The sequence below is a fragment of the Podarcis bocagei genome, assembly GCF_964188305.1.
Source record: "Podarcis bocagei genome assembly, chromosome: 2".
Taxonomy (NCBI): domain Eukaryota; kingdom Metazoa; phylum Chordata; class Lepidosauria; order Squamata; family Lacertidae; genus Podarcis; species Podarcis bocagei.
Genome location: NC_138126.1, coordinates 81,395,860 through 81,413,897, shown reverse-complemented (window position 1 = coordinate 81,413,897; position 18,038 = coordinate 81,395,860). Strand labels below are relative to the sequence as shown.

The following is an 18,038-nucleotide window of genomic DNA, read 5'->3' as shown; positions in this document are numbered from 1 at the left end:
ATACTGCCCCTCAATGAGGCCAAACTTAAGATTCACAAAATGTTTAGGGGCATGCGTACCCGTGTCCCCCCAGAAAAAAGCACGGGACATAACACTTAACTGAAATCATAGAAGTGAGGCTCAGATCAAAGTATCTAGTCTACACGTATGTGGACTACACACTGGTGAGAGAAAGGCACTCTAGTTGTGCTCAGAAACACTCTCCTGTCCAACCACCGGATGTGGGCAGGAGGAAGAGAGTAGCAGCTAATGCATGATGCTGGGGGCATAAGGGCTCTGATGCTGACAGCAAAGATTAACTCCAGATTGTGGGGAGGAGGAGGAGCAGAGATAGACGGAGGGGATAAAAGCCAGTTATCTTCTCGGGTTGTGGAGCCAGGGTCTTCTTCCAGAGACCATTCCTCTTTCCAGGGAGGTTGCCAAGTTGAGGCAATGATGTGACTGTGCAGAGGGCAAGTCCCAGGCCTTCCCCAATGGTTGCTTGGGAAGAGGGCGGAGGGCTTGACAATTCAGCCCCTTAATAATGCCACCTCGTCCCTCTTGGGACTCTTTCCCATGTCAGTAAAGGAGCCAAGCGATTGTGAAGCCCGGCTGGGGAGGAAAAAGTAAGGCTCCTGCGGGTCTCCGGCTTCCACGAGGCAGTCGGTGCTCGGGTGCTAAGCCACCACCAGGCTCTGCGCTCCGGGAAGTGGAATGGCTCGTATTTCCCTCGGCGCTGAAAAGAAAGAGGAGCTCCTCCCCGAGAGGCGGAGGCGGCGGCATGGCCGGGCAGCCCCACGACAGACCCCAGGACTGCCTTTGCTGCTGCTGCTGCCGCCGCCCCCTCCTCGCCGCTAGAGCTCCTTCTCCGGCCCGGGCGCTGCCGCTATTGTGGCGGGCCTGCCCGCCTTGACAGAGGCCGCGGCGGTGGGATCCCCGCTCGCCAGCGCCGGGGTGGGCGCCTGAGCGCAGGAGGCGGGCGCTGAGGCGGGGCCGGGGCGAGCGCAACAAGGAGGAGGAAGGGGGCGGCGGCTCCGGAGCCAGCGCGCCTGCCCGACCGGCGGCGAGAGCGACGGGGACGGAGGAGCTCGGGCGAGGAGGAGGCGGGTCTCCGGGCCGGGGCGGCCGGGCCCCATGGGCGGGTGTGTGGGCTCCCACCACGACTCCTCGGGCAGCCTCAACGAGAACTCGGACGGCACCGGAGGTGAGAGGAGGAGGAGGAGGCGGCGACGGCGCCAAGGGGCTGGGGCTTCGCTCGGCCGCGGCGGGGAAGGGGAGCGCGCAGAGGCGGCAGCTGCTGCTCCTCCACAATGGGGAGAGAAGCCGGGAGGGGCCCACACGCCCTCCCGCGGCTTCTCTGTCGACATCCCTCGCCTTCCTCGCTCTCTCTCCACCCCCCCAAGAGGCAGCGCCTCGCTTCCCCCTTCGCCCCTTCCCAGCGGAAGGGAGGGTCTTCTTTTCAACTTTCCTCAACTAAAAAGGGTCTCCAGGCGCTCGCTTAGGGGTATTTCTGGGCCCGGGGGGCAGGGGCTGGGCGTGAGGGGCAGGGCCCTGACCTGCAGGGGGCGAGGTGGACAAGGTGGGATAGCCCACCCCCTTCCTTTCTCGTTGCCCAGGTATGGAAAAGAATTGTTTCCCTTCTGGTACTCCAGTTGCCAGAGTCTCCGCCACCCACACTTGAGGCACCCACACCTTGAGAAAGGCAATTTAACAATCCTCTTTCTCTTCTGAATACTTTTAACTATTTTGAGCTTCGTTGTTATTGTTATTATTGTTGTTGTTGTTGTTATTGTTATTATTAAAAGTATATTGTTTGTTTTTATGGTACATCCTGCCATTTGGGGTGTGTATTGAGAAGTTGAAAGGTAGGGTATAGAAGTCTCTTCATAAATTACCGGTATGTGGGCCACTGCCTCCCTTCTCTTGACTTTGCTTATTCAAATGTACATGATGAGAAAGTGGCTTTCTTCTTGTCAGTATGGCTTTTCTTGAACCTCCCTTCCACATACTTAGCAGATACTGTAAACATATATTGTGCCAAAGGATGGAATTCTTACTGGAAACAATCATCTTCCTTAAAGTGGACTGAACTCAAAAGTTGTAGGTTTGTGTACGGTAATTCATATCTGCCTGTTATTCAGCTTTGCAAAGATTTATATGTTGATCAAACTGATGATGGTGGTGATGATGATGATGGTGGTGGTGGAGTTTTTTCTCTGAAATGGTTCTACTCTGTCACCTGAAGATCACTTACCTGCCACTTTAGGGTTTTGTACCCAGTTTTCTTCTAGTTATATGTTGATACATCTCCCCCGGTTTAAATAACTTTAAATACTGTCTACCAATTTTTCTTAACTGCACATGTATTTAAAAGGGCAAATCATGTGGCAACACCAAATTTCCATTCTCCTTTAACAGATGGTTATTTCAGTCACCATATCAGTATTGCTCTCTAGTCTATAGTATATTATTGCTTATGGATTTGTGTTAATATCTTGGGACTTTGTGTTGTTAGATGCATTTTTAAATGCCAGAGTGTTACAGTTCACAAACCTACTTTATATTACAATTGACATTCAGGGGTAATGTTTGTATGGGATAAATTTCTGAATTGTCAGGGTTGCATGGCATTTAGCTATAGAATTCCCATTAGAGGAGATTGGATTTCGGTACCTACACCCTCAAACAACTTGTAAAAATTGAAAAGACCTGCTTAATAAGTTATCAAAACCAAGGACAATGGGGGATAATGTAAAATTAACTAGGCTTAAAGTGGAAGCTGTGATGTAGCTGAAACCATGAACTGTACCTAGATAATTCACTATGCCTATGTAATGTCACCCATTATTAAGAAACTACCACACTGGCTAAGTATTATGAGGCAATGCAAGGTCATAGAAGATACACCTGTAAACCATGAACTTCCTGGCTTTTTTATGTTATCCTTCTGATCATCAAAGTAGGTTTTTCCCCCAACACAGGGTATGATATATCTTAATATAAATTTATAAGATAAACGATTCAGTGGAATTGTGGCTGCTTATCAAGATTTCCCTATTAAGGTTTTGTGAATATCTTACATACATATTATACATTGCTGTATTTTGGTGCAAAGAGCCTAATATCCGTGTTACAACAGCTGGATTTTCTAGGATGCCCATCTGTTCAAATCATATACTAGAGTGCAAGCTTGAGGATCAAAGGATAAATACATTTAAAGCTATTTCACTAAAATGAGATCTAGTATGATTCCACTTCAATTATGTGGCATCCAGGCATGATTCTTAAATGCATGAAAGTTTCTGCAATTTCTATGTGTACGCATGTGCGTATCCTACGTAAGGTTTTCTTTCCTAAAAATAAAATATATGATTGAGCCATTCTATTAAAAATTAATGTACCGTAATCTACCAATCAAGATGTCAAAGTACACCTTTCTCTTGTTCTCAAAAGGTTAAACCTTTCTTAAATATGTGATTGTGGTAAGTGTACAATCTGACTAAAAGTCTCTCAAGGGAAACTCTTTTGAAGTTTCAAGTGGGTTGCTGAGAACACTAGAGCACAAGTTTTGGAACAGCCTTACTGAGTTTGAGGCTAGGCTTGCTAGCCCACTAGGTCACTCTGTCTCTAATTTCACTTGCAGTGCTAGGTCACAGAATATCAATTTACAGGCTCCTGCAAATTATTACGATGAGATCTTGTGCAGTAGGAAAACATTTTAGAGGCAAATCTCAAACCAGAAGCAGATATAGCTTGTGAAATTACACAGAGTCCAGAGGTAATAAGAAGTTATTACTGTTCATAAGTCACCACTGATCAATGAAGTTCCTGTAATAATCCCTTTCTCTCTTATTACTTCCATCAAATATGCAATATACTGTAGACTTTGAAAGACATTAAAATTCGCTGGATGTCGTAATGCATACGTTAAGTACATGGGTGTGCATGTGATATAAAATATCAGGATACATCTTTTCAACCACTTTGGTATAATTTTGATCTCTCTTTGCAGTTTTCTGTGATAGACATCAGTGCAATTTTATAATGGAGGAGGACCTGTGCCTTCCAGATGTTGGCAGACTCCCTTCTCTCATCAGCCTAAACCACTATGGTCAGTGTTCAGTGATGATGGGGGCTATAGTAAAGACACAGGTCCCCGCTTAGCTGCATTATGGGGAAATAATTTGTCCAATATAAATGAGATATGGTACTGAGGCAAAAAAAAAATGTATTGGGTGGCTATTTATTTATTTTTTCATTTATGAGTTGGTTCTTAGAAATCATTTTTGTTTTCAAGGGGTTTTCTAGCTTCGTCTGCATGAGGAGGAGCCTCAACTGAAGGTAGTCTGCTGGGTAGCTGTTTCGCTAGCAAGCAGTCTATGTTTGATATTATTATTTATTAAATTTCTACATCACTCCTCGTATGAGGGTTACAGGGTAGTTTGCAACATAAAAACACGTAAATTTACATCCCATCTTAATAAAGCTGATATATATACTACTGCGCTCAGGGGGTTTCAGGCAGCCTTGCCTCTGCTCCCGGAACTTGCGGGGCTGGGGGCGGGGGAAGCCCGAGCTTCCCCAGCCCCCAGAACAGGTCGGGGAGTGGCGGTCCCCCCTCCCTCCCAGGGAAAAGCCCGCAGGGGCCGCGCAAAGCTTGTGTGCGGCTCTTGGGGGCTTTTTCTGTCTGCCTCCCTCTTGCATTCGCTCCATAGGATGCACAGACTTTCCCCCTTAGTTTTTAAGAGGGAAAAAGTGCATCCTATGGAGCGAAAAATACGGTACATGCGATCAGATCACTAGGCTGCATCAGATCAAACTGACTGCTATGACATTTTGAAGTTCTCTCTCAGCTTTACTGAACTAGGGTTGCCATATATTGAAGAGCAAAAAAGAGGAGAGCCCAAGCCACTGCCAGCCTGAGCTGGGAAAAGAGGCGTGGGGGGCTACCACACTAGCACACCTCTTTCCCCTGCTCAGTCCAGCAGTGGCTGCGGCATGCAGAGCAGCCTGAGCCACTGCCAGCCCAAGCAGAGGCAGGACCCCAGCTCCTACCTGATGTTCGCTGCAATGGCCTCGCTTTATTGTGGCGCTTCCTCTTCTGCAGCACAGCGTCATCCTGAGCATGCATGTGCCCCCCAGCCCCCCCCCCCAAATCTCCCAAACCCGAACATTTCCTGGACAAATGGCAACCCTGACTGAACATCATTTGGACTAATCTTGTGCTGCAGTGGTTTAGATTATTCCATTGGTGTGCCTAATTCAGAATCAGTTCAGTTTAGTCCCACACTGATTAAATATATTCTTTCTCCTGAAGTGGGCAGTTACAGGCTTTGCAGCTTAATTTTCCCCCGTTGGAGTTTTTGTTGATAAACTCTTTATTATTCAACTCACTCTGTTAAGGATATATCTCATTAGAAATTGTGAGTGTTTGTTTTCTTTTTTCAAAGTTCAGCAAGGCCTTCTGTTGCTTGTACAGAACAAAGAGAAGAGCTCCATATTTGAAATATGGGCCTTGTAAGCCATTACAGATTTAAGCCTGTGGTCTGCAGCTGTCTGCTGCTGTTTTTTCTGACACATGCCTTGCCTGTTCATGGTATGAAGCTCGCTAACAGTTCAGCTTCATTGATTTGTTAGCATCCTGTCTTCTGAAGTATCCTAAGGTGACCAGTGACTACCAGTAAGAATCATATAATTGCACACACTGGTGACATGTTAAAAAAACCGCTACGTGTAAAGCCTTAACTGTAGTGCCAAATATAGCACTTGGACTGTACTTTTGCTAACTGTTGAAAAGAAAATCCCTACATAAATTCAGAGTAGAAGTAGGCTACTTATTCAGTAGTACTGACCATGTTTGAAATGTCTGATGAGTTGGAAAGGCGAGTTTGCATTTAAAGACTGCTTTCATTTTCTGTCTCTTCTCTCTGTATCAGATCTGTGATTGTCTTGCTGCTATCTGTCATTGGAAGTCTATCAATTTTATGAAAATCAGGATAGATAAGTCCTAGGGTGATGATTCCACCCCCAATACTTTTTTCCAAACTGGTTGTGTGGTTGCTTGCTCTTCCATACAAACTTGAAGCCTTGGTGGTTTTGCCTCCTGCTAAAAAAGAAAAGTGAAATCAGTCTTGTTTCTAACCTTGCTCTAAGTGTGGTATATAAATAACAGTTGTGTGTGTGTGTGTGTCAATATATTAAACTTCTATAATGCCAATTCTACTGTTTCGAGGGTGGCATTAGAATGCTTGTGAGTTCTGAATTTTTGACATGACCAGTTTTAGCTCATTGCTTGCGGTTGTTCTTCCTATCGAAGAAAGAAGCCAAATTATTTGTTTAATGAAAGTCTCATGTCTTAGTTTTTCTAATCCATTTGTGAGGAGCTTCTCGACCTCTGCTAATAAGAATTTGGGATTGTGATGGGGGGTTTGTGCACCCTCCTGCAGAAACTGGGGTGAATAGAAAAAGGGATTGCCACACAAGCAATTCTTGTGAAGAACTCTGCCTCCACTGTGCTGTATTCTGATGCCCCATTCTCTATCATTTATCATAGTAGTTGCCCCTCCCCTATTCCCAGTAGGTTTCTTGGGCCATTTCATAGTTAAGGTAGAGGCCCACCCTTGAAATAATGGATTGAGGGAAATGCTGAAACTGCATGTGATGAACTAGTCTTTCCCGCACCGCCAATGTGGAAGAGATACAAAATGTATACTTGTTTTACCATTTTGTTAGTGGGAGACTAGTCCTACAAACGTGACAAGCAAAGCTAAGCCTGGATTAAGTTCCTTTTCTAGAGTGGACTAGCAAGAGCATGAGGGAGTGGGGAGCGGGAAATTAGTGCAGTATCAACACATGGTTAGAAATGCACTATAAATATCAGAAATGCATTATTATTATTTGCTGCCCATCAGATTGAGTTGCCCCAGCCACTCTTTGAAATTCTTTTGAGATTTTATTAAGATGTACTCATGTATAAATAGAGCCAAAGCAATTTGGAACTGTGCAGGCAAACTCTCTCGACTTGAATTTAGCTTCGGGAATTGTAATGAGCAAGATTATACATGGAGTAATGGAAGTCCGACAATCATATTCCCAAGGCCTCTAAAGTTGCATTCTAAGGCTGTGGGAGTGGACTGTGCCCTTAGTGATGGTGCGGTTGTGTAGCAAGGGGTTTAATACGATGTATGCATGAATGAGCAGTGTGCTAATCTAAGCGGAGAAGAGTTGGTGATCACTGCCCCATTGCCTGACTGGATGCAGCTCTGTTGCACTAGAAATCCTTAACAAAATATGTTGCAACTGGATAGTGTCTAAATAACTTCATTTCTCCTATTTCCATTTCCATTTACAATTAGCATTGCCCATCTTTTGAATGGCCTTCTACATGTATGTATCAGAACAGCAGTTGTGCATTATTTATTGTAATAGAAACTTTCCACAGTTTAACATTACATGGCAGTGTTATTTTAACTACTGGGTGCTAATTGTCCGATAACATGGTTTCTGCTCATTCTCTCAAACTGTTCCTTTCATGAACTATTATTCATTATTTCGGTAAATGTAGGCCATGCATTTATACTATTGCAAGGAAACTTAACTGGTTAAAAAGTACTATTTCTCTGTAGTTGGCGGACTCCACCTCAGCGAGGTTTCCAGCAACTCCCGTAGATTCTGTCTTCATTTTCTCTTTAGAACAAGAGAAGCAAATGGGCTTTAAAGCTCTGGTGGGGGTTTCCATTCACTGTTATGCAGATACAATGCTGTCATTGTGATCTAAAGTTTTAAAGTGATTATAAAAGCAGTATCATTGCTTAAAACTGTTCTGTTCTTGAACTGGACTGTTAGAGGATGTGTATGTGTGTTTATGATATCTATGAAAGACTGTAGCTCAGTAGGAGAGCATCTCCAGGTAGGGCTTGAAGTATTTCCTTTTTTGAAACCCTGGGAAAACCAGTGTAGACCAATGGTCTGGCTTAGTGTCAGTCGGCCTTCCATATGTCTAATAGCAATATTCTTGCCTCGGAACTGGGAAGCTATCTGCCATCAGCCAGGGACCATTAGGAGGTCCTTCCCAGGAACAACATGGCAAAGGGGAGATTAAAGTGGCCCCATACCTTGGCCAGAAAAGGAGCTGCTTCAGGGACCTTTATTCCAACCTCCCTGCCAAAAAGAAGACCCTACAGTACTTCAGCGGCAAGTTGCTGTGAGACCACAGAACTGAAGGAAGGTATATTCTGGCCATATACATTGACTAGGGGACTAAGGGCTACTCAGTTGTGAGGTTTGGGGGTGGGGTATTATTACAACCATAAGCCATCCTGAAGATCATTCATTTGTAGGGGGGTAGTATATCAGAGAAATTACTGTAGCATTGACAGAGCAATCCTGTGCATGCTTACTCAGAAGTAGAACACACTGTGTTCAACGGGCCTTAGTCCCATTGGTTGGTATACATTAGTTTGTTCTGAAACTCAATAAAGTACCCTATTTTTCCATGTATAAGACAACCTTTTTCTGATTTTTTTTGTGATAAATTGAAGGTCGTCTTATACACGGGTTAATATGCTAAGTAAGTGAGGGCTGGTGCTGTGGTGGTAGCAGGAAAATGTTGGAGAGGAGGCTGCTTACCCACTCTTCCCACCTTAGGAAGAGTATTTGGTGAGTGCCAGTATGCGGTGTATTACGGCACCAGTTGTGTCAGCCAGAGTGGGGGATGCTCAAAAAGCTGCTCAACAGCTCAGCAAACTTACAAAAGCAGCTCAGCAACTGTTGAGGGCTCCCAAAAATAGGGGTCGTCTTATGCATGGGGTCGTGTTATACATGGGAAAATACGGTAATATTCAAACAAAAGCAAACACAAAAATATACAAAATGAAACCATATTGTGTTGGTGGGGTTGTGCATTTTTTTGTAGCCCAAGACTGTTACGGAATCACTGTTGTTTCCTAGAAATAAACTGAAAGTGTTGCTGACCCAAGATCGGTGTAACTGTTCTAGCAAAATAGGTAGTTGTGGACCTCTTACAGAAAAGTAAAACATTTCAAGAACTCTGTGTGTATTTGCAGTGAAGAAATACTGTGGTGTTGAATAAGCAGAAGTAAGTCCTTTGACTCAATGGATGGATAGTTTGGAAATGTTTTCTAAGGAGTGAGGTGAAAATATTTTGATTTAATAGACATAAGTTATTGACAGTTAAGATTTCATCTTCTTTCTTAGAGCTCGGTGTTTTGAATGTAGTGTGGAGGTCATGAGTTTCCAACTTGATGCTAATTTTGCATATCTTACTGGTACAGTACAAAACTATGAACAGTCGAGACCAACATTTTCCAAAGTCTAGATTATGACTCCACTTGGTTTGATTAGTAAGGTTGCAGATGCACAATTTGTAAGATTAAAAAGGTTTGTCATTCTATAAAGTTCAGCTTTAGGTACCAGCAGCCTTCATATTTACCCCACTTTTTAAATGAAAAGTTTTTCAGTAATCCATCACATGAAGCAAGCAAGAATGTTAGAATAAGTTTTAAATGTTACATTTTAACTAATGCTTACATACTTCTTGGTACTTTTTGAGTGGTAGCTAACATTCACGTTATTCATAATTTACAGGAGCTAATGGTTTTAGTTCACTCTGTTATAACCACAGACTTGTTCCGTAAATTAATTTCAACCATAAATTACCATAAATGTAGCATGTGACCACCATAGAGAAATGGAGGATTCTCTGCAGTTAATTATGAATTGTGAACAAGCCTTTTATTTTATTTTAGGTGGTGGAACAGTAAAATAATTACACGTTGTCTCTTCCTATGATTACTGCCGTTTGTTGTAAATTCCAAAACTTTAAAGATGCCAACATTAAAAAATGCATGTTTTAACTTTGAACGTTAAACAGTTTTGGGTGGTTTACTCAACCTAGGTTTACTCAGAGTAGACCATGCACATTAATTTAATTAATTCAATACCAGGGAAGATTCTGGAGCAGATCATTAAGAAAACAGTCTGTGAGCACCTAGAAAGGAATGCTGTGATCACCAATAGTCAGCATGGATTTCTGAAAAATAAGTCATGTCAGACTAACCTGATCTCGTTTTTTGACAGAATTACAAGCCTGGTAGATGAAGGGAACTCAGTGGATATAGCCTACCTTGATTTCAGTAAGGCATTTGACAAGGTGCCCCATGATATTCTTGTAAAGAAGCTGGTAAAATGCGGTCTTGACTATGCTACCACTCAGTGGATTTGTAACTGGCTGACTGACCGAACCCAAAGGGTGCTCATCAATGGTTCCTCTTCATCCTGGAGAAGAGTGACTAGTGGGGTGCCACAGGGTTCTGTCTTGGGCCCGGTCTTATTCAACATCTTTATCAACGACTTGGATGATGGACTCAAGGGCATCCTGATCAAATTTGCAGATGACACTAAACTGGGAGGGGTGGCTAACACCCCAGAGGACAGGAACACACTTCAAAACGACCTTGACAGATTAGAAAACTGGGCCAAAACAAACAAGATGAATTTTAACAGGGAGAAATGTAAAGTATTGCACTTGGGCAAAAAAAATCAGAGGCACAAATACAAGATGGGTGACACCTGGCTTGAGAGCAGTACATGTGAAAAGGATCTAGGAGTCTTGGTTGACCACAAACTTGACATGAGCCAACAGTGTGACGCGGCAGCTAAAAAAGCCAATGAAATTCTGGGCCTCATCAATAGGAGTATAGCATCTAGATCAAGGGAAGTAATAGTGCCACTGTATTCTGCTCTGGTCAGACCTCACCTGGAGTACTGTGTCCAGTTCTGGGCACCACAATTCAAGAAGGACACTGACAAACTGGAACGTGTCCAGAAGAGGGCAACCAAAATGGTCAAAGGCCTGGAAACGATGCCTTATGAGGAACGGCTAAGGGAGCTGGGCATGTTTAGCCTGGAGAAGAGGAGGTTAAGGGGTGATATGATAGCCATGTTCAAATATATAAAAGGATGTCACATAGAGGAGGGAGAAAGGTTGTTTTCTGCTGCTCCAGAGAAGCGGACACGGAGCAATGGATCCAAACTACAAGAAAGAAGATTCCACCTAAACATTAGGAAGAACTTCCTGACAGTAAGAGCTGTTCGACAGTGGGATTTGCTGCCAAGGAGTGTGGTGGAGTCTCCTTCTTTGGAGGTTTTTAAGCAGAGGCTTGACAACCATATGTCAGGAGTGCTCTGATGGTGTTTCCTGCTTGGCAGGGGGTTGGACTCGATGGCCCTTGTGGTCTCTTCCAACTCTATGATTCTATGATTCTATGATTCTAATGGTTCTATTCTGAGTTAAGCAACTTGTACTTCCATGGTAGTGTTATGCAAAAAGCACAGTGATTTATTATTTCACTGTATTGTCATGAACTTGGTGGAGTCATCAAGAAATGTGGTGGTCTCTCTCCAATTTTCTAGCATGTACCCTGAGATAGCTAGAATGGAATGAATTGCACTGCCTTTGGAACTTACTTTTCCTGTATAGATTCCCACCACAGTCTTCTTTGCCCCATTTTCTTGAAATCAGTTATCCTGCTGCTGGGCAGAACCACCAATCTGCTGAGAATGTCTATTTATCTGCTTTAAAATGTCAATAACTACAGTGAGTATGTTTGCACAACTGAACACCTCTGGATTTTAATCTCCCCTCCCCACCCACAATTGTATTTGACTCTTTTAGAGTTTCAGTTTGAATGCATTTTTCTCATTTCTTCTGATAAAGGTTGGTGATCTATACAGGCTTGAGTATATCTTTCTTGCAACAATGAACGTGGGCTATGAATTTGAAAGCTGCATCTTGCATTTTATGTTTCTGTCATCTTCCTTGGCTTTGCTTATAATTTTTTGTTTCTAAATTTTTACAGGTAAGGCAGAATATATACCTAAAGAACAGGGATCCCTCAGCATTCTAAATAATTTAGTAGGATAGCTATTCAGTCTCCTTCAATATAGGAAATTCTGAAGGTGGCAACATTATTAGTTATTCCTTTTGGGATCATGTGTGCGTTTATTTCTTTACTTCTGCTACTGGATTCAGTAGTGCTTTGTGGTTGTGGTAAACACCTAAATTTGCAACATGAGCTGCTAGCTGTCAATAACATCCCAGCCATACGGAACATACATTATATTTGCAACCTGACATTTCTGACTGGTTTTTGAGATGTGCTAAATTTTACCTTGCTGGATTCTGTAGGCAGACAGCTCTCCATATGGTCACAGTTACGACATGGCATTTATAGGCAACTATCTAGTGTGCATGTAACCGCCTGAATACTGAGGTATGTCCTGCAGAATTACACATTAAAAATATTAAAATAGCAAAACACTTTCCTCACTGTGACAGTTAAACTTTACAACTCAGTCATTTTTGCTGAAATGGTGTTGTGAGGTCTCTTAGAGTTAATTCAACATACTTCGAAACATCTGTGATTTGCTGTAATATGACCAGAAAAAACCCCTGACTAGTATTCTTGTTAATTGCATTGACCTGAACATGGTCTTTTAGGGGTGTAGTTGGATGCACAATAGAGATTTTGCAGAGATTACAAATTGCCTGTTAAACAAAAATGAATGCAACAACACAAGAAAATTATTTGGAGATGAGCAGACGAAATTTTTTGAAACACATTTTGAAACTGTGACAAAGTAATGTCTTCATTTGGTGATATAGCAAGAAGAAAAATGCAGGAAACCATGTAAAGAATGTACCATTTTGAACATATTATAATTTCTGCACTCGAAACATAATCTGCAATATGATTTGCATTTGCATTGCCAGGATTATTGTTTTATTACTAAAAAAACCTTAAAAGACACAACTTCCATTTGTTTACACAAAATAAGACCCATTCTTATTCCTCCCTTGTGTGGTTACCATTTGTTTAGCATAGACATTTTGTTGTCCAATTACAATCATGTTGCTCCCCCCCCCCCCCTGATTTCTATGAGCTGCCCTGGGAGAAATTTAAAAGTGGCTTCTTAACATGAATCAGGAAATGGCCTATCTAGTCAATGAGATGATTCTCATTGATATTTTCTGGTCTACCTTGTTCTCAAATTATTGGATTTCTTTCTACATTATGGATTTCCTGTAGCTTAAAATGTAGAATGGAAAGTAGTTTATCAAATATACATGAGGAAAACATAAGATGACAGGTTTTTTTAAAAATGGACTTCCTTTCATCAAGAGGTAGTCTTGCCAGAGGTTAAAACATTGGCATCTTATGTAGGTAACATGGAACTGTGCCACAGTACAGTCATACCTCGTGTTGTGTCCGCTTCATGTTGCGTCTTTTCGCATTACGTCCCACAGCAGCCTGGAAGTACCAGAACGGGTTACATCCAGGTTTTGCCGCTCGCACATGCACAGAAGTGCTAAATCGCACTTCGCGCATGCACAGAAGTGCCAAATCGCGCCTACGCAGCGCTATGAGTTGCGGGCATTTCACGTTACGGGCGGGCCTCTGGAACAGATCCCATCCATATCACGGGATACCACTGTATCTTAATATGCCCTAGTACTCTTTTCATTACCTCTTGGATCTACCTTTATTAACACTTAGATGGCCTTCAGTGCATTGAGGTTTGCTGACATTTGTTTATACACAGCTCTCTTAACTCTCTTATACACAGCATTTCAGCTGGGTTGAGGTCTGGATTTTGACTAGGCCATTGCGACACCTTGGTTCTGTTCTTTTTCAGCCATTCTGTTGTAGATTTACTGGCATGCTTGGGATCCTTGTCCCGTTACATGACCCAATTTCAGCCAAGCTTCAGCTGTTGGGCAGATGGCCACACATTTGGCTGTAGAATACTTTGGTATACAGAGGAGTTCATGGTCGACTCAGTGACTGCCAGGTTCTCAGGTCCTGTGGCTGCAAAACAAGCCCAAGTTATCACCCTTCCACCACCGTGCTTGACAGTTGGTATGAGGTGCTTGTGCTTATATGCTGTGGCACTGTGAATTATGGCCAAACATCTCCACTTTGGTCTCATCTGTCCAAAGGACATTGTTCTAGAAGTCTTGTGGTTTGTTCAGATGCAACTTTGCAAACCAAAGCCGTGCTGCCATGTTCTTTTTAGAGAGACAAGGCTTTCTCCTGGCAAACATTCCAAACCATACTTGCTCAGTCTTTTGCTAATTATACTGTCATGAACTTTAACATTTAACAAGCTAACTGAGGCCTGTAGGTCCTGAGATGGAACTCTTGGGTTTTTTGCAGTTTCTGTGAACATTGCTTGGTCTGCCTTCGGAGTGAATTTGCTGGGGATGTACACTCCTGAGAAGATTGCCAACTGTCTTGAATGTTTCCCACTTTTGAATAATCTTTCTCACTGTAGAATTATGGACTTAAAAATGGTTGGAGATGGCCTTAAAACCTTTCCTAGTTTCATGGGCAGCAGCACTTGCTTCTCTAAGAGCATTGTGTCATCTTTCCCCCTTGGCATTGTGTTAAAGCACACCTGAATGCTCCAGACCAGCAATCTGCAAAAACTTAGGCTTTTATAGAGGTGGGCACATTTGCTGATGATCGCTTAACCAAGGGCATTTGTTTAACAGCCCCTGTCTGCTACTTAGCCTCTTGATACCTATGGAAGCAGTAAGGGTGTACTTAGTTTTTTAACACATGATTTCTGCACCTTGGCTTTATTTCTGTATACCCAGAGCAAACTTAGTTGGTCTCTAAGGTGCTACTGGATAATTTTCTTATTTTTTAATTTATTTCAACTACGTCAGACCAACACGGCTACCTTGTTGTTGTTGTTTAGTCGTGTCTGACTCTTCGTGACCCCATGGACCAGAGCACGCCAGTCACTCCTGTCTTCAACACGGCTACCTACCTGAATTTAAAATTGACTGTAATTCTTCTACTTCATTGTTCAGTACATTCCAGACATTAAACCTTTACTATGTTGGTCAGTTGCCCCCAGTGTGCTCTAAATGGAAAATTTTCTAGACTGTAAAAAGCCCAATAGAAGTAGGGAAACTTTGCAGCACCATCAAATGTATTTGATGTGTAATGCAGTCAACTCAGGTATAGTACAGTGGTACCTCTGCTTATGGACGTGATCCGTTCCGGGGTGCCATTCGCACCCCGAAAAGTCCATAAGTAGAGCGCTGCTTCTGCGCAATGCAATAGAGTGCTCTTGTGTATGCGCGAAGCGTGCAGAGTGCACATGCGGCGAAACCCAGAAGTATACACTTCCGGGTTTGCCACGTTCGCAACCCGAAAATCCGCAACCTGAACCTAACACAACTAGAGGTATGACTGTATCTGGAAGCAAGTCTGTCTCCCTCTGACAACAAAGCACCTTCAAGCTACAGAGTGAATGCAGACAGCCGCCCTAGCAGTAGAATCACTAATGCATTGTTGAAGGAGTAGGAAAGGTATACCAAAATGTGACAGTGTGTGGAAACACTAAAGTTGAACTTCATGTAGCTCCAGCTGTGTGTCTAATTTTGATGCGCTCTTCTCTTTGAACACGTGAAGTTATAGCTGAAGTGTTTTAATTACCGTATTTTTCGCCCTATAGGACGCACTTTTTCCCCTCCAAAAATGAAGGGGAAATGTGTGTGCGTCCTATGGGGCGAATGCAGGCTTTCGCTGAAGCCTGGAGAGCCCCACCGCCAGCCCCACAAGCTCGGGGGACAGTGGGAAGGCGGAATGCCACCACCCCGCTGTCCCCCGACCTGGTTTGGAGGCTGGCGGCAGGGAGAAGCCCCCTTCTCCCCGCCGCCAGCCCCGCAAGCTCGGGGACAGCGGGGAGGCACAGCGCGCCATCCCGCTGTCTCCCGACCTGGTTTGGAGGCTGGCGGCGGGCTTCCCCCTCCCCCAGCCCCGCAAGCCACCAGAGCGTTGCCGAAGCTGCGCACAGCTTCTGCATCGCTCTGGGGGAGGGGGAAGCCCTCCTTTATCCCCCCCCCCAAATCTAGGTGCGTCCTATAGGGCGAAAAATACAGTAATAGATAGTGGGTTTATATCTTTTTTTAACATGAGCTTATATGATTGATTAACAAAGATTGATTAACAGTTAGTTAACTTAATTGTCTCTCTGTATTAATGAATATTTTAGAAATCATACGATTTGGGGTTGAAGAGATCTTATCAATCCAGTCCAACCTCCTGCTCTGAAGCAAGACAGTGATTATATTATCTCTGCATGGAATTGGTCAGAGCTTGGGGAGCTGCAAGATCCACTTTAATACTCTTGAGGTCAGCTTTCCTTCCTCCCAATAACTACAGGCTAAAGCAATTCCTGCTCAGAGCTGTTGGAAGGGCATCCATGAGAAGTGGAAATGTTTTACTGTCTTAAGAGTTAGTATAATAGTATCTATTTTTTAAGAAGAACAATAAGAAGCCTGAAATCCTTTGGTCTGGTATATTGATCAAGTGAAATAAAGGATTAAGTTCCAAATATTTTAACAGTATTCAGTAATTTTAAATTTTCTAACCCTGGTATGTAAAAGGGAATTATACATTCCCTACTGCATACATCAAGATTTGTGTGAGGATGCTTGGCTCCTTTCCTGGAGCAGTGGCATAAGAAACATGATCTCTTCTAATGAGGCACAAATGGGAGGGAAGGCCTAATTTTACTGAAGTCGAAGGTAAGGCTTTGGGTGAATAAAATATGTTTGGACTATATGTGGATGTGAGAAGAGGTTCAATGTTATGAAAATATGTGCATTCTGATTTTCTGTAAACAAAGTATTCTGAGGCTGTTTATGGGATGCCTAGATCTGTACCTACGATGCATCTCAGCAAGACATATTGTGATTATGTCCATGGTCATAGACTAAAGCAAAACACATTTCAGTAGAATATTTAGAATTTCAGCCTAATTCAGAATGATTGCTGTTGAACTCCCATAACAAAGAAAGGGAGTCATAACCTTTTACTGTTTTATTTTTATTTCATAAAATTCATATACTGCTTAACTGTAATTAGAACCTCCAAGTGATTTACAAAGAATGTAAGATACACATTCAAATGGTCAGTAAATGCAAACTTTTTTTAAAAAGTGAAATTAATTAAATCAGCAGTTAAACATTTAACTAATAATAATAATAATAATAATTTATTATTTATACCCCGCCCATCTGGCTGGGCCTCCCCAGCCACTCTAGGCGGCTTCCAAAAAAATATTAAAATACTATAATACATCAAACATTAAAAGCTTCCCTAAACAGAGCATATTTAGCCTTTGCATTATCATGCTGAATAGGGCTAAAGTTTCTCCTTAATAATATGCTTGTTACTTAGCAACAAAATATGGAAGTAGAGCCTTCAGGATAGGGATAACTGAGAATGAAGCACAAATTTGCACCAGTTATTTCCGAAGACATAGCCCAAGGAAGGAAGGCTGCACAGATGCTCTTTTACTGCACAGTGACTCTGCTGAACTTTATGTACGCAGTAATAACTGAACGAAAATTCACTACAACTGCAGTAACAGCAGCACTGTATGTGCAGAGAAGTTCAGAACATGTGGCAAACATTTGTGTAGACATTCACACCACAGAGGTTATTTTAAAAGTTAGCAAGTAGTCTTGCTGGCGAGCCACTGTGACCGAGAAGGAAGGGTGTTGTCAGAGAAGTGGCACGCATTTTAAGCCATTACTCCCCTTCTTCAACCTCCCTCCCCCTTAGTTGAAATAGGGCTGGCCCAAGACACTTCATTGCTTAAGGTAAAAATAACAAGGTGACTCCTCTCCCCATCCCATGTACCAAAGCTGCCCAGACCAGCAGTTGAATCTTGGCTATGAGATAGCCGATTGTCTTCAGATGCAGTGAAGGATGCTATCTTAGGCGTTGCAGGACAGGTCACGCATATCTGCCCACTCCATACACACCCTCAGAATTTGCCACCTGAAGTGCCTGTCTCATGTCAGGGCCAGCCGTGACTAGGAGGTAGTGTGAGAAGCAGGGAGATGAGTGTGCAAATAAGCATATGCTCCCCCTCAGTAGTGCTGAGCCTGGAAGTCAGGGGTTGACAACTTGGGAGCCAGAATGGTACCCCTCGGTCAGATTTAGTTCAGGGAT

At 43.0% G+C, this 18,038-nt stretch overlaps 1 protein-coding gene across 2 annotated transcripts in view; it reads left to right on the top strand.

The window, feature by feature from the left end:
- The first annotated feature begins 1,014 nt into the window (after nucleotides 1–1,014).
- Nucleotides 1,015–18,038, top strand: part of UBTD2 (ubiquitin domain containing 2) — a 40,758-nt gene continuing 23,734 nt past the window's right edge. The window contains exon 1 of one of the 2 annotated variants that reach the window (XM_081178810.1): nucleotides 1,015–1,183. In XM_081178810.1, coding sequence (XP_081034936.1) covers nucleotides 1,114–1,183 — 70 coding nt within the window. In that variant the 5' untranslated portion in view covers nucleotides 1,015–1,113. Of the gene's footprint in view, nucleotides 1,184–8,046; nucleotides 8,207–18,038 lie in introns of those variants that run through there. The other variant, XM_081178809.1, reaches the window with a different exon arrangement.